This window comes from Rhinopithecus roxellana, chromosome 14 (genome assembly GCF_007565055.1).
Source record: "Rhinopithecus roxellana isolate Shanxi Qingling chromosome 14, ASM756505v1, whole genome shotgun sequence".
Taxonomy (NCBI): domain Eukaryota; kingdom Metazoa; phylum Chordata; class Mammalia; order Primates; family Cercopithecidae; genus Rhinopithecus; species Rhinopithecus roxellana.
In genome coordinates this window covers 46,789,305-46,809,959 of record NC_044562.1, presented here as the reverse complement: position 1 = coordinate 46,809,959, position 20,655 = coordinate 46,789,305, and the positions used below count along the sequence as shown (strand labels likewise).

The following is a 20,655-nucleotide window of genomic DNA, read 5'->3' as shown; positions in this document are numbered from 1 at the left end:
CTCCAATCAAAATCAGATCTCTTACTGGGTGACTCTTCCCAGTGCTCATTTCAGTACACTAACACTTCTCTCTTCAGGTCTACCTGTGATAACAGCATTCCACTGTTGATCCCCAATGGCTCACCATCCCTTACTAATTAGTTCCTTTGCCTTTCCTGCCTATACATCAAATATGATACCTTCACTAAACCCTACTCATTTAAGCACTGTGAACATGCATGTCCATCTGTGTCCACTGGGACTCTGAAGGATATCATAGACCAGATGGTTCAGAAATAAAGTTGAAATGTGAGCAATGATAAGGAAAGGAGAATTTGTTACATACCAGTAAAGCAGCACAAATTGGGCCATGGATAATATAGAGGAGATGGGTATCAGAACTGATCCAGCAACTAGAGAAAACATAAAAACATTATGTTGAAATTTTTTATTTTACGTTGTTCCAGTAGAAATAATAAAAAGAGATTTTCTTACTTGTCATTGTAATATAAGCTTCTAGCAATGGCATGTATACAAGCAGGAATCAGTGGAAATCCTGTAATACCAAAGAAAAAGAAAATAAATAGGATTTTTTTCTACAGATGGTATTTCAAAAATATGTAATTAAATACAAAAATTCGAAGATACTCTAGAAGCAAAAAAAGTAGCCACTGTATATTTGTTGAATAAACATTTGTATAGTCAACAATACACATTATAAAGTATTAGATATTTACATTTTTGTGTTTGTGTGTATATGTGTGTATGTTTTCTTCTACTATAATTCATAGGTCATTTTGAATCAGTGGACTTCACAACTTAACTCTTAACATGTGTTTCCTAAGCCACAAGGATTAGAAGAAATTCAGCATTCATGTACTTTTTGTGAGATGGAATTGGCCAATATTTGGTACATTATCAGATGTGGAAAAAGGTTGAGAATCACAAGAACTTCCACTATGAGAGAGATTACTACTAGTAAGCCATTATTTGAAGAAGAGGAGAATAAAAGAGATTAATTTATGTACCAAAAATCTGTCAGGCTTTGAACATTCTAAATCAGCTCTTCCAAATATAAAATTAAGCAATGCTTTATAAAGTTAATCAGAATACACTAAAATTGTGTATTCTGAGAGAGAGAGAAAGAGAGAGAGAGATAGATTAGATAGATAGATGATAGATAGATAGATAGATAGATAGATAGATAGATAGATAGATAGATAGATAGAGAGATAGTTAGGGTAGATATATGATAATAGATAAGTACAACTTCAGTTTTGTTTCTGGAAACTAGTCCTGTTAAATTCATTTCTGCACTTTATATTTTGTATTATTCTAGTTATTTTTAATATGTCAGAAGTGTATCACTGTTTTCTTTGTGAATAATACCACATCAGGAGATTGTGTGGAAAAAAATAAATCTGTTGCATGCCTTTATTCAATCACTAATCCCTCTACTCTTGTCATAAAATGACAACATTTTAAACAAATATTTTTAGAATGGAACTTAAAAGATGTTTAAATCCAATGCTCTCATTTTACACGTGGCAAAAATGAATATTCAGAATAGTAAAAAGACTAAATCTTTAATTTATCATTCTACTTCTATTGTTTTAGTCACTACATAGTCAAGATACCCTATTCATTGGCATATTCAATATAAAAAAAGACACTATTATATATTGACTTGTGACTACTGAAAACAATGGATGAGTCAGTGATTCTTTGCTTAAAATGTTGCAATTTGCAATAATAGGCAAAAGTTAATCACCTGATATTCTTTAAAAATGATTACCCATTGGTATATTCATATTACAGAGGAACCTGGCATCCTCCAAAGGCTTCTTTAATCCATTGAATCAACAAGTATGTATAATGACACTTACCCCAGCCAAGAAAATAATACCACATTAAGTGTTGCTTCTCTGCAAACACAGCCACCACGATAAGTGTGTGTAGGTAAATGCCTTCACAGAGCATCCAAAAGTAATTACAGCCCATCAGGTAAAGATGAATGAACTGGGACACTTTGCAACTAACCTGTGAGAAGAAAAAAACAATATTTACTTGTTTATGAATTGACATGTAAAGCAATAGTTTTAGCTCAGGAAACATGGAACTTTCTCCCCTCCACACAAAATCCTATACATTAATGATTAGGATTTGTGGAATGCCAGTCTTCGTAGTCATCTAATGATGCCTTTGAAGTTTTTAGCCACAGACTCCAAAGATTTATAATGGTATATCTTCCAGAAAAAAAGCCTAAATTCTAAATCTACTTTATTTAGTGAATGTGTATTTTCTGAATGTATTTTTGTTATTATGTAATTATAAGTATAAAAGTGTCACACGTAAATAACTTTACACTTATTTACATCATCATGAATCCCTTGACTGTTGCATTCTGCTGAAAATAATAGTAGTTTTACAACCAATTCATTAAAAGTGCCCAGATACTTGAAAAGTTTTGCATATTACATGCTCCTCATGCAAATGCTTATTAAATAATAATCTAATATATCCATAGGTTATCCTATCCAAATACGGGGTTTGAGGGCTTTGTGTAAGTAAAAAGAGGACCGGATTATTGTTTCCCTTCTGTTTTTCCTGAGGTCTCCATTTTTGCTTCTCTACTTTAAAAGAGGCAAGGAAGAGAGACATTCAAATTACAGCAAAGAAAACACAAAAGAGTAAGAGTGACAGTTTACTCCCTTAAAGAGGAGAATACAATTAAAGCTTTCCCAAAAATACATGACCTGTTACTCCTATTGGCTCCAGTTTCTAGTCTGAAAATCAATAAATGTTTAGTGGCAATTATCATTATTTTTGAAATAGTTTTTTTAACCAAAAATAAAATTGAAAAGAAAATGCACTGGATTGTTAATATTGGGTTATCACAGAATAGTAATAATGGCATTTGCCCGGGAGTTAGCCTAAAATACTTTTACAAATATTGTTTTATTTAATTCTTACAGTAGTCCTATGAGGTGTACATTATCATTAGGCATATATTTTATACATAAAAAAGCTTAGTACCAGAGAAGTTAAATGATTTGCTAATATTTATACATCAATCAAATCTACAACCTGAACATTCCAATTTTGTTTTCATTATATACAATGCCTCCTAACTAAAGGATATTTGTAAAACCTATTTATTCATTAAATGTATCTGCAGAATACATAACATTAAATTTTAAATAATGTACCTTTATTTAAAACACAGCATTATATTAAAGTTCACTCAAAGGTGAAAATGAGATAGTCTACTATATGGAAAGAAATTACAAATTTCAGCTTCAACTTTTTATCTAAAGAGTTTTTAAATATTTATATTTAATCGGGCTTCTAATTCTTGATTTCATTCAAAAAGTTAATCGATAAACCATTACAATAAAAAAGAATTAAGAACATACTGCAGAAAAATATTTCTATGCAGGGCATTAGTAATATAAAACAAAATATATGACAATTTATAATGTGTTTATTAAACACATCTTTGTGTACAAATACAAGATTTAGAATCTCATGCTCTGCAGCTTCAAGACAAAACTCTGAATCTCCTTGTCTTACAGAAATTCACTCTAAAATGGCAGGACATTAGCCAGATTTTTATGTTGCTAATTATACCCCAGTGTGTTTTCTAATCCAATGACTTTAGAGTGGAGCATATACAAGATTAAGCAATCCGGATGCACATGTGCAAACAATGCAGGGAATTATGGAATTTTGAAAGTTACTCTAAAAACACACATAAAACACACACGAGACTATTTATTGACCCACTTGTTAACAATTCTTTCCCTTCCTGATTTCAGTCACTAATTTTTTTCTTTTAAAAAACACTTTATATAGACACATACACATATACAAAATATAGTAAATATTCCATAAACATTATAAAAGCAGATAATTTTTACAATTTGAATGTATGTTTATGTATGCAGATATTTTAATTTAAACATTTAACGTATGCATATAGCTTACACAAAATGTATACATTTAGATAAGTAAATTTTAAACTATGTTTTAAAAATATGGCCTGTAAGGCAGCAATTTATAAATGTTTATTGAGATCGAACACTGTAGTTCCTTTTAAAACGTTATGCTATGAAGTTTAATCTCAAGTAGGATATGTACGGTTCATTCTTTTCCTGGTTTTATTGACTTTTTAAAGTCAACCCGATACAAAAAATATAATTTATTTAAGTTTTCCATGTGCAGGTACTATTTTTTCGAACTATGCAGAGTTCATTGCTTTGAGTTTTTCATTTGGATTGAATAAATATTATGTAGTGATAAACTATTATGTCTCATAGCAGGAGGACTCTACAGCTATAAAATGAAGTGAAGATATGTGTATATGTATAAATAGCTGAAGCAAATAAATATATTACACTTTTTGATGTTCACTCATATCTTGGGGAATATTGAGAATACTCTGGGGGAATACTCTGTAGAGTAGATGTAGCTCTATTCTAATGTAGAAAGGTAAATATTTCTCAATATTCCCCAAGATATAAAGACTTGAAAATGTACATATATGTCAGACTTGAAAATATACATATATGTGTACTTAATTATACACATTATCCATATATCAGCCATGTTCCCCCTTTCCCATTAGGCCCTTGAACCAAGGGCACAATCTTGGTTTACTTACAGGATTTGTGGCTACTAAGGCCTGGTTGTTGGCCACTGCAGTGAGGTGAATGATTGTTACAACAGAGTTACAAACAAATGAGAAGAACAGATTTTTGTGTAAGGTAATCCTTTGGCAACTTAGGCTCCTAAAAAGCAAGAAAAACAAGTGTGTTCACATCATGAAATGTTTATTTATTAATCATTATTCAAATAAGATACATTCCCAATTCATAGCAGCTGTTCCACTTTTGAAAGAATTATTTTTTCTCCCTAAAATCCACTCATTATAAAATCTTAATTAGGGAAAACCTGTAAGTGCTTAAAACCTAGAGACAAATGAGTTGCTCCAGTAGAGGTAAATATACATAGGGCTAGAAAATTTGCCTGTACAAGGCCTCTACATGACTTTCTCTATTAATTTCTGAACATAATTAATAGTTTAACTCATTTTGCAAACATTGGGATTCAGTAAAGTTAGATAATTGATCAAAACTTATGCAACTAATTAATTTGAACACTTTGTATTTGCTGTCAGATTCTCATGTGGATAACTCTTTTTTCATTATACCATATATATTGTTCTGTTTAAATATAACTGTGTGTTTTGTTGTGATGATGGTCATTACACAGACCAATCTGGAAAAAATAACAAAGTATTCAGAATAGATGAATTGATAAAAATGTAAACGTAGCAACCAATGAGATTTGCTCAGCTTTACTGAATTTTTCTAATTGGTGCAGCCATATGTAAGGTAAAAGTAATACCGCCTTTTACTAGAGTTCCTCTTGTATATAACAAAAGAGAGTTCACTGTGTGGAGTTCACATAGAAGCAGATTTCAACAAAAAGTGCCACTAATGATAAGTGATGTCACTCTTAGATTGAATCCACCTCCTCTCTAAGAAGATTATGCACATATGACTGCCTGCCTATGTTCAAGCACTACCTCCTTTATAATGCATTTACTCAAAGGCTCATTATGATTAAAGTTTCAAAATAATAGCATGGGATCCACTTGTACCTGAATACTTAATGTCAAGTGTGAACTCATATGAAGACCTGAGGAATTATTTCACTAGAGGCATACAATTTCATGATGTGTGTGTGTGTGTGTGCGTGTGTGTGTGTTTTAAATGCCATCAATATGATCAACCTATATAATCCACCATATATAATTCAAGCCAAAGGCTTCTATTTTGGAAACTTTAAGGAGACCTTTACCTAATTTTATCACTACATCTCTTTATCTTAAATAGACTGTGTGCCCAGGATATTAGAATTAGGATGGGATGCCAAGGTTTTCTATATTTAAAAATGCAGTTTACAGTATATTGCCTCTGAAATTGCCTTTCTTCCAGCTACAGGTCTGTGATTCCATATATAGCTCTAGTAATTAAAGAGTCTGGAGGAATATTTGATGCAAATCAATATTTATAAATTGTCAATATATGCCTTCTACAAGACTTCTATGAAAGGATTCATGGGCAAGATGGCTCTTGGAATGACTGCTGAGTGTGTGTAAGACATTCATATGCCAACAAATATGTGAAATCCAGCTGGAATCCATCAAAATAGAAACAGCTGGAACCAGCTAGTATTTTCATATTAAAGAGTGGTTTACTTTGGCCTGACTTTGTAGTGTATAGGAGTAGTGACGCAGGCAGTAATCAGGCCTTATCTACAGATTATTGATTATATTCTATAGAAAAAAAGAATCTTTGAAAGTTTTGAACAGAAGAGTGGCATGATTCCTGCTATTACTTAGGAAAATTCAACACTGAGAGGAAGACAATCCTATTTTTGATAAAATGCCCCAGCAGTGACATAATTACTTTCTGTTCATTGAGCATGAAGAGAGTTAATGAATATCAGAAAAAGTCTAGTAAATAATGTTCTTTTCAAATCAGTTATATTATGTGTGGTTTATTTCTGTAATTCATCAGTGTTCAATGATGAAAGTTATAGACATACAACATTTGTTCATATGGTCTTATTTTAAAATGCCTGCTTTGAGCTTAGCTATGTCTATTGAGTGCCAAGTATTGTTTAGAAAGGAACTGCTTATCTATGCAAATATACATGGTTTTAGTAATACAATATAAGTAACTCAGCTACCATCAAGGGAAAAAAGTAAAGCATTTTTCTTAACTGGGTGATTTTGTCATTTTTCTGCTGAGCACACATATATCTAAGTCCATTGGCTAAGACATACCTATAAATAACAAAATTTCATAGTTTTCAAACTATAACAAAAAGATTGAGAAGGTTTGCTTAAATGGCAAATAAGATATATTCGTAAGAAGTAAGTTGAAATAAAGGAAAGCAAACATTAAAGGAGACTTTCAAAAACAGAACTATTCTACCATAAAAAAAAAAAAATGGACTTCTCTCATTCACTGTGTTACGGATGGAACTGGAGGACAGTACATTAAATGAAATAAGCCAGGAACAGAAAGAAAGCCTGCATGCTCTCACTCATTTGTGGAAGCTTTAAAAAAGTTGGTTGCATAGAAGAAAAAAGTAGAACTAGAGGCTGGAAAGGGTAGGGAGAAGGTGGAGATAGGGAGAGATTTGTTAAAGGATACAAAATTACAACTAGATAAGAGGAATAAATTCTAGTGTTCTGTATCACTGTAGGATGACTATAGTTAACATGTAGTTTTAAATAGCTAGAAGGATTATGTGGTCATATTGCATGATAGTAAAAATTAGAAAAATAATTAAAGATAACTAGAAGAAGGATATTGAATTTTCCCGATACAAAGAAATTATAAATATTTGGGATGATGGATATGCTAATTATCCTGATCTAATCCCTATATATTATAGATTTCTAAACATCACTGTGTACCCCATAAATATGTACAATTATTATATGTCAATTAAAAAGTGAAATAAAATAAATAAGACATGATAGAAGAGCTGAAAGATAGGAGCTAGGAACATAATAAATACATTTATATTTTAACTGTTTATATTAATAATATTCACATGTGAAAAGATTGGAAGGGAGTAAAATAAAATGCTAACTGTAGTTAGTTGACGAAAAAATTTAATCCTCTTGTATACAGTTAAAGTTTAATACTATTTGTATAAAGTTAAACATCCTCTGTGATGTTCTGTATTTCTGTTCCTGTCAGAATTCCCTTTTTTTTTTTTTTTTTTTTGAACCTGCTCCTGCCTAAATTTGTCTTGAAAGGTAAGTACTTAAAAATGAGCTGCCGGTATATATTCTCTTCCAAAAATGTCATTATTGTGAGTCAAACACACACACACACACACACACACACACACGCAAATGACTTCTTATTCTCTTAGTATGGGATAAAAGGATATACCATATTTCCCTTTTTAAGACCCAAACAATATCATTATGGGTAAAGTTTTGAAATAATAGAATGAAATTCCCTTGAAATTTATTGAATATTTAATATCAAGACAAAACAAGTTCTTAAGAAGATGCATTAAATAATTTCATTACAAAGACATTAAAGTTTATTCAGAGTGTTTTACACAATTACCCAAATAACGTGGTCAGACTAGATAATCCACCCTATATAACTCAAACCAAAGACTTCTGCTTTGGAAACTCTGATATCCAGTTTAGCTGCCCAAATTATAGTAAACTGGACCATTGCCACATCATTTCATTTAGTGTTGTGTAAATATGTCCTACTGTCTAAAATACTAACCTTTTGCTTCAGTTTCTTCCATTTCTACCTCCAGGCACTGTGCAACTTGAACAAATGCAGATGCTAAGTAACATATGGTTTCAATGTCTAGTATAAAAATGGCTCAGATTTTTCTGACGATGTATATTGTTTGTTTCTAAACATATTCCTTAACACATGTAAGTAGATTGGTACAAATAGAATCAACTTGTAAGTGAAAACCAAAAACATGTCATTGGTAAACACATGATTTGTTCAAATGAAGCCCTAAAATATTTGTATATTTTTTCAAATATACTAACCTGTAACAAATTTTACTTAACTTAAATTCTTAAATATTTTTATTTTATTCAAAATAGCAAAAGCAATTATCTTAGAGGCTTAGAGAACGTTTACAAAAATCCTTCGCTTTCTTTAAATTTTATCATCTCCCTTTCTATCCCAGCATAACCACGGAACAGAAAATGTGGTTTGTGGGTCCCGATTGTTTCTATTTCGTATTTTTTACATATAATTATTTTAAAATGCTACTTCAATATGCAATTTTGGCAAGCAGAGTTACAGAGGCAGTTGATATTATTGTGTCAACAAAATCATTATACTTTATATGTAATGAAACTGTGTCTTTCAATTCACTTTTGGAACAATTTTAGAAGCAAGTAGCGTCAAGTCAGTATGTGTAGTTCAGACAGTGAATCTGAACTCTGCCATCTATTGACGGCATGACTTTGGGTAAATTATTTAAGATCTTGAATTTTTAATTTTCTGATCTGTAATTTAGGGATAAAAATTGTACTTCATAGGATTGACTTGAAAGTTAGAGGAAGTAAATCACTTAAACTCTTAGCGTAACCATCTAACCCATGATAAACACTCGATGTTAAGTTAGCTGTTGTTTTTTAACATAATTATCATATTGCTGATTTTAATCAAATGCTCTAATGGGTTTTAGGTACAAATAATAAAATAGCATGCAGGTTTACCTCAGTAATGTAAAACTTCCTTTATATTAAAATATGTATATTTTAAGTAACTCAATCAAACAGAAAAATAGTCATTTTTTTCTTACCAAACAGGAATTAGCATTAGACAGAATTTCCATATGATAAAGGGCAATACATAAAGCAATCTAAATTATCTTCCCAAGAAATCTCATTCTTTCTATAGTTGTTGCCAAATTGCCAGGTTCACTATCATGCAGATCCCAAACATTATAGTACTCCATCTTCAAAGTTCTGCCAGTATATGGACAATAACCTTGCCTCTGTTTTCCATTTGCTTTTGACATGAGCTAAAAACTTCCAAACTACTTTTCTCAATACTAATTATGAGCAAAATGAATCATGAAAGGGGAAAGTACAAGCAATATAAGAATAGCACAGTCTGCAAAGTATTTGCTTTCTTATTCTACCTTATCTAATTTAATTTCCAATTTCTCAGATCTTTCCCCCCAAAAAACACTAACAATGTATCCAAAAGGAAACCGTCAATCTGAACACTGCCACAAACAATAGGCAGAAAACAACAAATACATTAAAAGAATCAGTAGTGTGACTATCTTTTGTCTATTCAATGGAACTCTCAAGTTGATAGAATCACATGTTTACATATGAGAAGTCTATAACCTCTTTCAGTAGCTCTCTTTTGGAGGCTGCTGGTGATCCAAATTAGATTAGGCCAGATTAGAAAGAGTGTGAGTATTCCAACCAAGGTGTTCAATGAAGGTCCTAGAGGAGAAATGATTACTCTTCCTCCATTATGCTCCCTCCTCCCATGCCCTTGCATTTCAGGGCTGCTGACTTAATGAAATATAGGAGTATCAGGTTGCATAAGGAACAGCCATGTTCATTTTGTATGGACAACTGATTTTCTATTGTTTGTGAACTGCTTTGGTAAGGCTGCTTTTCCTGGTGTTCTAGTGAGCAGGAAACCAAGAGAAGAACGTCTTTCTGAATCCCTGTGATTCTTGGGCTCCAAAACCAACCAACCAAACAAAAACCTTTTCAGAGGCAAAATTTATAATAATAGCCACGATTTTTGAAACCCTTAGAATATCCTCAGCACAGAGATAAGCACTTGAAAGTCCTTATCGTATTTAACAACTCCTTGAAGCATTATTATCTTTTAATAAAATGGAGGTAAGTTTCTCAAGGTTATACTCTTATTAAGTGATCTATTGAGTTTGAATTTTGAAGTTCTCAAGGAAGCAATAAAGCTTCTGACTTTATTTTCCTGCTAGTCACTTACTATTGGATAGTAATATTTTGGGCACTGTTACTAGAACTGGGGAAACAGTTGTGAATAATACAAAGCAAAACCCTGACCTCCTGTGACTCCTATTATAGCGGAGGGTAAATAGGCACATAAATTAAACAATGTAATCCCAGATAGGAAGACATCCCTGTTTGTCAAAGCCCTGAGCTTAAAGTTTCTGAGGGGCAAGAACAAGCCATGTGACAGAGTACAAGCTAAAAGTCCACGATGGCTTTTTTTCCGTTCTACAGAATGAGTAAATTAAATTCAAAGAACATAACTTACTGAATGGCTTTTTGATTCTGAAGTTCATACTCTTTTATGTTATATAGCTTTTTTAATGATTAATGAAAAATTGTTTACTTTATTCTTTTTAAAAATTATCCCCATCTCTTTCATGTAAGACCTTCTTGGTTTTTGACATCTTAATGTTTCATCAGCAAATGTTAGCAGCATAATATCCAGTCACTCTGTTTTTTTCTTTTTCCTAAATACTAAAAATAAACTACAGTTTTGAGAGTGTGCTTTGACTTTCTTCTCATATATGTCTGTTGGTTTGATCTAGAAAAATAAACTGTCTATAATAATGGAAAACCCAATTGTAAAATATATTATGACTTTTGGGAAAAAATGTTATTTATTTCTATTTTCTATTTCAAATAACAAAATTTTAATCTATTCAAATAATGATATAATTTTCAAAATGTATTGTCATTCTATTGCCATGAAAATTTGGGTATGCTTAAATTAAATAGCACGTATGATGAAATTCACTATTCTGAAGTTGCATATTTATCAAATATATCCCTAGGAATAAAAATATGCATATTTAATGTGGATTTGTAGCTTTATATTTTTTATATCTTAAGTCCAAATTATCTAATTCAGTAACTGTATTTACTTTTTATTTCCATACCTGGGACTCTTCTCCATAAGCCAGTAATAGCAATGACCTTATAGCAGAACAGGTTAATGTTAAAGCATGTCCATTATTCCTTGCACTATTCTGTTCACATTCAAACCGTATACTCTATGTAGAAATGCAATTATTTTCAATTCACTTTTGGAACAACTGGAAATGAGATGCAGCTAAAATAGACATATTTGAAACATTTTGGCACCATCTCACATTATGGAATAAGAATGTTTTCCCCTCTCACAACATTCAGTTTGAGAGGGATGGATTTTTATGTTCACTAATTGATTAGAATTCATTAATTTGGAGATAGACTCAATGAGTATGACCGAATAAAACATTTAAGAAAACCTATAGTTCTCACACCTGTAATCTCAGCATTTTGGGAGACCGAGGCGGGCGGATCACGAATTCAGGAGATCGAGACCATCCTAGCTAACACTGTGAAACCCCGTCTCTACTGAAAATACAAAAAACTAGCCGGGCGCGGTGGCGGGCGACTGTAGTCCCAGCTACTCGGGAGGCTGAGGCAGGAGAATGACGGGAACTCGGGAGGCGGAGCTTGCAGTGAGCGGAGATCCAGCCACTGCACTCCAGCCTGGGCGACAGAGCGAGACTCCGTCTCAAAAAAAAAAAAAAAAAAAAAAAAGTTAAATAAATAGTATCTAATGTTAAGCTGAAGGAAACCTGGGACACAGACCACAGAATAGGCTATATCTCAGGACCATAGTGTATAACAAATTTACAATGAATAAATGAACGTACCGTGAGTTAAGAGAGCAAGCGTTGTGCTGGGTAGGCAGTGAAGGGTGTGCTGTTCAGAGAACACTAGATGACTGCTTTTGAACTCAGTCCTTGTCAAACCTCTGACAGTGCAGTATTGCCAGGTTTTAAATAAATGAAAAGTCAAAGTTCCAATATGTCAAAACAGGTACAACATCAGGGTAATCAGTAGAGCAAACTCTATAGGTTTCCACGTAGGAATTCATTAATAGCTGTGTTTAAATATGGTTTAAAGATTAATGATGTGGGAGGCTGAGGCAGGAGAATCGCTTGAACCGGGGAAGTGGAGGTTGCACTGAGCCAAGATCGCGCCACTGCACTCCAGCCTGGGCGACAGAGCAAGACTCCATTTCAAAAAAAAAAAAAAAAAAAAAAAGATTAATCATGCACAATTTTCAGAGAAAAGTTATAGCTTAAAGAAAAACTATACTTGCTCTAATTGAAAAGAAAATGAAGAAACTGGAAATGAGATAACAGTTCACAATACTGTTTAAATATATTCAGATGTGATCTAAGAAAAAAATGAGAATTTTGGTCATTTGTACTGAGAAGCAGAAATACAAGCAATAACACGTTATTTTAATAAGTTAAATTTGAATGCTTTGGTCTACCAATTGGATAGAGGTTATTTTTCTGAATTTTATTTGGGACCTATGGCAAGTACCTACAGAAGATATCATTGTTTACATAGTTCCAAATACGCAACTTGGCTTTTAAATTGTTTGGGGTCAGTGTCCGAATGTTAGCAAAGATGTTCTTTAAAAAATAAATAAATAAAATAAAATAAAAAACAACAGCATTTTATCTTTTTTTCTGTAAAAGCTGGATAGATGTCATATGCTCTCTTTTCTGTGGAAAAAAAGACGAAGCCTTTTGTCTAGGTTGTAAGAGTAAGATTTGCTCTGCTCTCTGATTTTAAACAGTAATTAAAATATAATTTGTAACTAATTCCAGTAAAGTTTATTTATTTATTTATTTTTTATTTATTTATTTATTTATCTAAAGGGTTCCACTTTGTTTTTCCAAGAATCATTATGAGTAAGAGTCATCGCCTCTCAGGGCTTGGCAAGCCCTAAAGTTATGTCTCTTTCGCTTTTCCCCTCCCTCTCTGTTCCCTTTCTTTTTATCTCCTGCTCTGACTTGTTCCTTTAATTGGCTCTAATATAAAACTGAAGTATATCTGGTGAATACTGTTTTGTGTTCTCTGTTTCTAATTTAAAGAATGGATGAGTGGCAGACTTTTCTCTCTCTAAATAAAAAATAACAAACAGTATCCTAAATCAACTTTTTGTATGGTTCTTGGTTTTTATTAGGGTGGGTCAGTGACCCTCAGTTACCAAAGAAGAGGAAAAAAGTTTCCCATACCAAATAAGCAAGAATAACTACAGTATGAGGAACTGGGTTAAGAAACAGAAAGGATCTGCTAATAGATATTTTTATATTTTTATACACAATGAATAATTTTCTGTGAAACATCAACTCCTCTAGGAATTGTTTTCAGGTTAGTTGGACGAAAGCTAATAATTTCTATTGCCCCTGACTTCACAAGAACATGATTCATGAACCATTCAAATTCAATATTTTCTGAGATGGCCCTATTCTTCCTTGGATCTAGCTGCAGAGTCATCTTGTTTTACACAGATGCTTCTACTGATTTGAATTTTAGAGTCTTAGTCTAATGCCTTTCTTTGTTGATGGAGACAAATAAGGCCAGACAATCTTAAGGGACATGTTGAAGGTTACAGATAAGACATGGGCAAGTCTATCCTATATGTTAGCTTCAAAGTCAGTTCATGTCTTCATTCCTTAAAAATTTACGGAGCGCCTGCTATGTGCAAGATCCTATGCTAAGCCCTGAGATGTATAAAGAAACAAAGCAGAGGTGACTCCTGCTCTCATAAAGCTAACTTTATAAAATTATTTTCATTAATTCTAGTGACATGTCCGGTAGATAATTCTGTGGAATAAATGTTAGAAGTATCTAAATTCAAAGACTAAAAATTCCTTAATATTGATTCAAAAATGGAGTAAGCTACATGTTATCTTCTGGTCATAAAAAAATCTTATTACTTTTGACTGATTTACTTAACCATAGTTTTTTTCTATCGTAATTATATTATTAATTTGGTTATAAAAATGTTCAATGTTTACTTATTTTTTTACATGAATATTTTCTTTATAAACATGGTCCATTTAAAACTAGAACCTGAACTATTTAATTTTGTTTTTAAAGATCTTACTGATATAACATACCTACCAGAGCTAAATATTTATATTCAAACCTTGTAATGGACTAATAAGAAGTAAGAACAATGCCAGTCATAGATAACATTTTTTGAATCAGACACTCCGATTAACACTGCATCTCACTGATAACCCTGCCATTAGCTCAGTCCTGATAGCAAATCTATGATGTAGATACTAATATGATCTGCATTTTTAACACACACAACTGAGGATTAGAAAAATGAAAGGAACATGTTCCATGCTACACAGCAAGTAAGTGACAAAGTGGAATTTCAGACCAACTCTGCCTGTCTAAAGAACACTCTCAGGCTGGGCACAGTGTCTCATGTTTGTAACCCCGACAGTTTGGGAGGCTGAGACAGGAGAATCACTTGAGGTCAGGAGTTTGAGACCAGCCTGGGTAATATAATTAAACCCCATCTCTAAAGAAAAAAATAGTTAAAAAATTATCTGGGTATGGTGGTGTATGCCTGTAGTCCTTGCTACTTGGGAGGCTGAGTTGGGGAGGATTGCTTGAGCTCAGGCGTTTGAAGCTGTAGTGAGCTATGATCGTGCCACTGCACTCCAGCCTGGTGACACAGTGAGAGCCTATCTCTAAAACAAGAAAGAAAGGAAGAACACAGTCTCCTGTAATGACATCTAGACATACAGAAAATATTTAAAATGCTATGCATGAGCTTTACTTGAAGTCGGTTTCTCGTGTTTTACCTAAGGCCTGAGAATTATAATAATAAAGGAAAACTTGAAGTTTTGCTTCTTTCTTTTCAAATTCATTTTTAAAGATTTGTAGAGTCAATTAAAATAATTCAGTGAACTAGAACACAGATCAGGAGAAATCTTGAAAATGTTACTTAATTAGAAAATAAGTAACATTAGGTGTAAGACTAGACAATCACTTCACTGCTTATGGCTTATAATTTCTATCTCTTGAAGTTTTACCCATCATTGAAGCATTTGCTTTAATTAGAGTATCACCTCAGGAATCTTCAGATTCTATGAATTAGAATGGTTCTTTCCTTTCTCAGTGTCCCCCAGGTCTTTTAGCAAATAACAAATGCATGTATTTATTGCACACAGTAATCTTTATTTTTAAAAAATATTATTTTTCTAAAAAATTGGCCTATTTATATGTAAAACATGAGAACAGTATTTGGGAGAACCAAATTTCTGGCCTCTCTTTCGGAATGAGGAATGTGCCTACAGGTTGCATCCTTAAAGTTAATAATTTAGTAAATATATACACACTACCAGTTTTAAAAAAGCACTTCTCCGTAGATGAAATAAACATTCTCTGATTTTAAATTTTAACCCTTCAATTAAAATTTAAAATTAGTTGTGAGTGTCAGTTGAATAGTATTTGTTCTTGAATAAAACATACATAAGACAGATATAAAAATATTGAACATGACTTTATTCCAATTCTTTATCAATAAGAAATACAGTTTACCTGTGTAGATTGCTTTAAGCTTGCAAAATACTTTGACAGATACCAACTTCCCTGATATAGAGATTGTATATTTTGATTAAAAAGATAATTCTTTCATTCTAATCCTCTTTACTAAATTACTGTTTCATTCGTAGATTTTTGGGCCTGGAAAGATCATTAAAGATCCTCAGGTCTAGCTATGAACCCAGGATAGAAAAGCCATCTACTTCAACTTTCCTGATAGGTTAACAGCTAATTTCTGTCTGAAAACCCTGAGTGACAGGAAGGCAGATGGCAAGGTTCATTACATTTTGTTTAGTTATATTCATTTTTTTTATTTTTTAATTGAGCTGATTTTTTTCTGTTTGTTATTATATATATATAAGAATACCAACTGTATTCTTAATTATAGTAATTTGGATTCTTGAAGTCATACATTGTGCCTTATATATTTTGTCTTTTTCTGGCTTAACGCTCCTGGTATGGTACCTTGATGCCCTGATCAGTTGATATTTTCTTCAATTTCTTCACTTGATAAGTTAATTTTTATGATATCTTGCTTTGCTCTCATATAGTGAACCAGGTGAATAAGTGGTCTGATTAGAGATTTAAAATTGAATACTGTACATTTGTTGGTATCATTTGGCTTGCAGTATTGTTTTCACTTGGCAGCTCTACTCTTATCTAATTAGTTCACAGCAAGCATTTTCCATTAAATCTTATATTCTTTCACATGAAGGAACATAATTAATTTTGCATTTGACTTTAGGAAATTGGTGCAGGACTTTACTTACCTTTACTAAATTCTAACTTGCTTGGGACCGTATGACTTAGAATTCTAGAAACTACTGTTCTCCCTGTAGCCACTGGTTTTGACAGGCAAATGTAATTGTTGTACTTCCTACCTTTATCTTCTTCAAAAATTTAATGTGCCTGGATATTTTGACTTATAACATGCAACATAAAAAGAGACCATTTAATCTGAAGACTCTCAGCTGTATTAGTTTTTAATTTGCAGAGATAGTGGTCTTCCAAATGTTAATTAAAATTTTACCCTATGTCTACTATCATTAATTGCAATTCTGGAAATATTACAATGAGTAATTCAGGAAGATTTCACTGAGGAAGTGATGCTAAAATTTAGATCTGAAAGATAAATACATTTAATTAGACTAAGGAGGAGGCAAAGATAACAGGCAGGGCAAGTTAATGATTTTGGTTTTATATGAATTACAATGGAAAATCTAAAAATTTTAAAGCAAAGAGTGGCAAAATCAAATCAATATTTGATCTAAATATTTGAAACTATTATTCTGGCTGCCTTGTTTAGAATTAAATGAAGAGAGAAAGTGAATTTACTGAAGCTAGATAGAACAAGACTGCTGGTGATGGCAGTAGTGATCAGCAAATGGAATAGATTAGAAGGGTTTCAAAAGGTTAAGTTCACCAGGTATAAGGAAAGAGTGACAGAGAAGAAAAATGAGAGAAATGTATCATGGATCACTCTTAAATTTCTGGCCAATGTAATTGGATTTCTGGTAGTGTCATTTGTAAAGATGGGTCACTCTGGAAGAAAACCAACTTGGGTTAGAAGGAGGTAGATACTATGAATTTGTTTTGAACATGTTCATTTTAGATATTTTTGAGATGATGTGTTTCAAGAGCCATAAAAAGATATATACCCTTTGACCAAGAAATCCCAAGATTCTGGGAATGTAGCCTGAGAAAATAGTACAAACTACGGGAAAAGTTATAGTTGATAATGTCCATTGCAGTGCTTTTTAATTGAAAAAAATGAAAGCAATGTTAATACTCAAAAATAGAGAATTTATATAACAACTTTTGTACACTTACTAAATGAAAAATTATTTAGCTGCTCAAATGGTTGTTTAAAAACTGCTTAGTAACATATAAAGTGCTAATTATATAACGCTGTTATAAAAATAGTTCAAATATTTTAAATGCTATAATTAAAACTGTAGAAACGATATGAAATAAAATTAGAAAAATATAAGAAATTGCTTAATAGGATATTAAAATTATATGTTTATATATATATATATATCTTCTTTGTTTAAAATTAGTAGAAGAAGGAAGTTGGAGGAAGGAGGAAGAGTAGGAGGAGGAATAATAAGAAGAGGAGGAGGAGGAAAAAGAAGAACAAGAAGAAGGAGAAGGAGAAGAAGAAAGAAAAAAGAGAAGGAGCAGCGGCGGCGGTAGCAGCCACAGGAGCAGAAGGAGCAGAAGATGACGACAATGCTGATGAAGATACAATGAAACATAGCTACTTACTCTTGTCACACTGAATTCTGTAATTATTACTGATGATCAAAATTATGAAAATCATGTGAAGGCATAAAATAATGCATGCATGACTTAGAATTTAACTTTCTAGAAATTTAAAATTGATTGTTGATTGCTTTGTTCAAAAAATTGGAGCTGACTGTTCCTCCTCAAAAAGGAGTGAATTACAAGTAAAATTGAAAGTACAGTCACACCTTTTTAATGATGACCCTCCAAACCAGGAAAAATCCTAAACAAAGTGTATTTAGATTATATTTTTTATGACATATGTTAAATGCCATTGTTATTATTTGCACAAAATTCCAGTTTCTAAAATGGACACTTATTCTGTTATTAAAATTGGCCAAAAGCTAAACACACAATTAAGAAGGCCTATAATATTTAACAGTTCCCAAAGCAAATATAGTTAGGTTTATATATTAGTTTGGAATCCTTATTATATGTCTTCACTTTTATATGCCTACTAATTTTGTAAAATTCACGTTAAGATATTTCATCAATCTCCTCCACATATTTTACAAAGCTGAGATCAACTTAATTTCAACTTATTTTAAACATTCAACTTATTTCAAACATTATAAATCATCTATATTTGTATATTTTGTCAGACATGACATAAATATGCACATGATGGAGCATTCATCCGACACATCTAGTAATTTTCTTAAAATATTTTAAATTTACTTACTTGAAATAAAAGAATATGCCAAGCGAGATAAGCAGTGATGCAATAGATAATCCATGTCCAATTATGGTCAGGTAAAACAAATTTAGTGCAGTCTGTAATTTGTATAAACAAAAAAAAATGTGGTTCATATCAATACCATAAGTATCTATAATCCTACACATGCAGAAGTTCAAATTCAATTTAATAAACTATATTTTTAGAAATATGTGATCTCATAGCCTTACAGTGATGAGCTTGCAAACCAATAAATACTTGAATGCGTCTGGAATGAAGACTACCTCTCCAGTGAAATTATCAAAATTTATAAGTTGTATGCCTTTTTATTTTTAAATATTTTTTTAAAAAATTAGAAGTCAAATATTAAATCTATAAGGCAATACTTTTATTGATCTAGATTATATACTATATGAAATTAGTATTTTATATTTTGTGCACCTTCAAACAAATGCTACATGATGATTTGTTTTGTTCAGACTTAAACGCCAGATAAAGGTTTCTTTTCCAACTGAGTTTCTTTTTCCCTGGCAAATTTGAAGCTCAGAGGCAAATCTCAATTTGTTAACTTAGAAGATTCTATGATCTGTACAAATGTGTTCTTTCTCATGGTTTTCACTTTTTTATTTTTATTTGTCTGTATTCCATTTATTTGTAACCTACCACTTTATTATGTATTTGTATAATTTTCTTCCAATTCTTATCTGAATAAGCTGGGAATATACTATTTATAAACATAACGATAGCTGGTAGTTATCAAGAGCTTACTATATGCTGATCTTTTAAGTATTTCCCTTATGTTAAATCAATCCCTATGAAAATAATGAGAACGGAATCTATTCTTACCCTCATTTCATATATGAGGGGACTGAAGCAGAGAGATGTAAAATGGCTTTTTTAAGGTCAAACAGCTGGTAAGAAGCAGAAAGAAGAGATCAGGTTTTAGGACTCACAGTTGTAATCACTGAAATAAACTGCCTCTATTACAAACACATGCAAATACATGCAAGCGTTTTCTATCGAAACTATATTATAGTGCCAAAGTGTAATTAACCTTGACTCCCATGTGTAGTGTTTAAGGATGCGATCGTTAATGCGAGTGACCTAAGAGCCAGTCAGAATGAGAGCCCTCTGCTGAGGGAGAGCCAGGACACTTTAAACCCTGCTGGGCTTATCCTGTTTACTTGAGCGCAGTTTCAGAGGTCATTCTAGAAATTCCACTGCAAATGAAAGATTTTCCTTTTCTTACACTTTTAAGGTATGTTTTCTTTGGAAAATTTGAAACCCCAATACTGAAACATTGACTTGTAAATTACACTCTTACCTAACAGGATTGCTTTTTCAGTGTAATGACAAAATCAATAGTAATTTTTTTCCACGGATATATTTCTTCATTATTCTTCTCAAATTATATTATGAAAAGACTTTATAAGGGAATGGAATAATGACTTTATTTTCTTCAATACAATATTGGACAAACAAGCTGTTTAAATAGATAGTGTAAGTTAAATTTCAATTCAGAATTATGACATACCTTCACTTTCTCGTGGGTGTTAACATTACACTGGGTATAATTTGTCCATGTTCTGTTGCTTGCTGGATGTCTAAACCAGTTTCCATCTTGGTCACAGATCTTTGTAACTTTTTCTTTAAAATTAAAAAGAAAAAAAAAGGGAAAACAGTAATTTAATTAACCTAGGGCTTATTAAATAGATGTCAAGGACATATGTAGATACATTTCTGCTTTTAC

General features: G+C 32.0%; 1 protein-coding gene across 3 annotated transcripts in view; it reads right to left on the bottom strand.

The window, feature by feature from the left end:
- CALCRL (calcitonin receptor like receptor) overlaps positions 1-20,655 on the bottom strand; it is a 104,539-nt gene that overhangs the window by 16,235 nt on the left and 67,649 nt on the right. For all 3 annotated transcript variants that reach the window (XM_030916460.1, XM_010370308.2, XM_030916461.1), the window contains 6 exons: positions 20,440-20,552; positions 18,912-19,003; positions 4,643-4,769; positions 1,866-2,019; positions 475-535; positions 326-392 (listed from right to left, as the gene is read on the bottom strand). In XM_030916460.1, the coding sequence (XP_030772320.1) occupies positions 326-392; positions 475-535; positions 1,866-2,019; positions 4,643-4,769; positions 18,912-19,003; positions 20,440-20,552 (614 nt within the window). The remainder of the gene's footprint in view (positions 1-325; positions 393-474; positions 536-1,865; positions 2,020-4,642; positions 4,770-18,911; positions 19,004-20,439; positions 20,553-20,655) is intronic.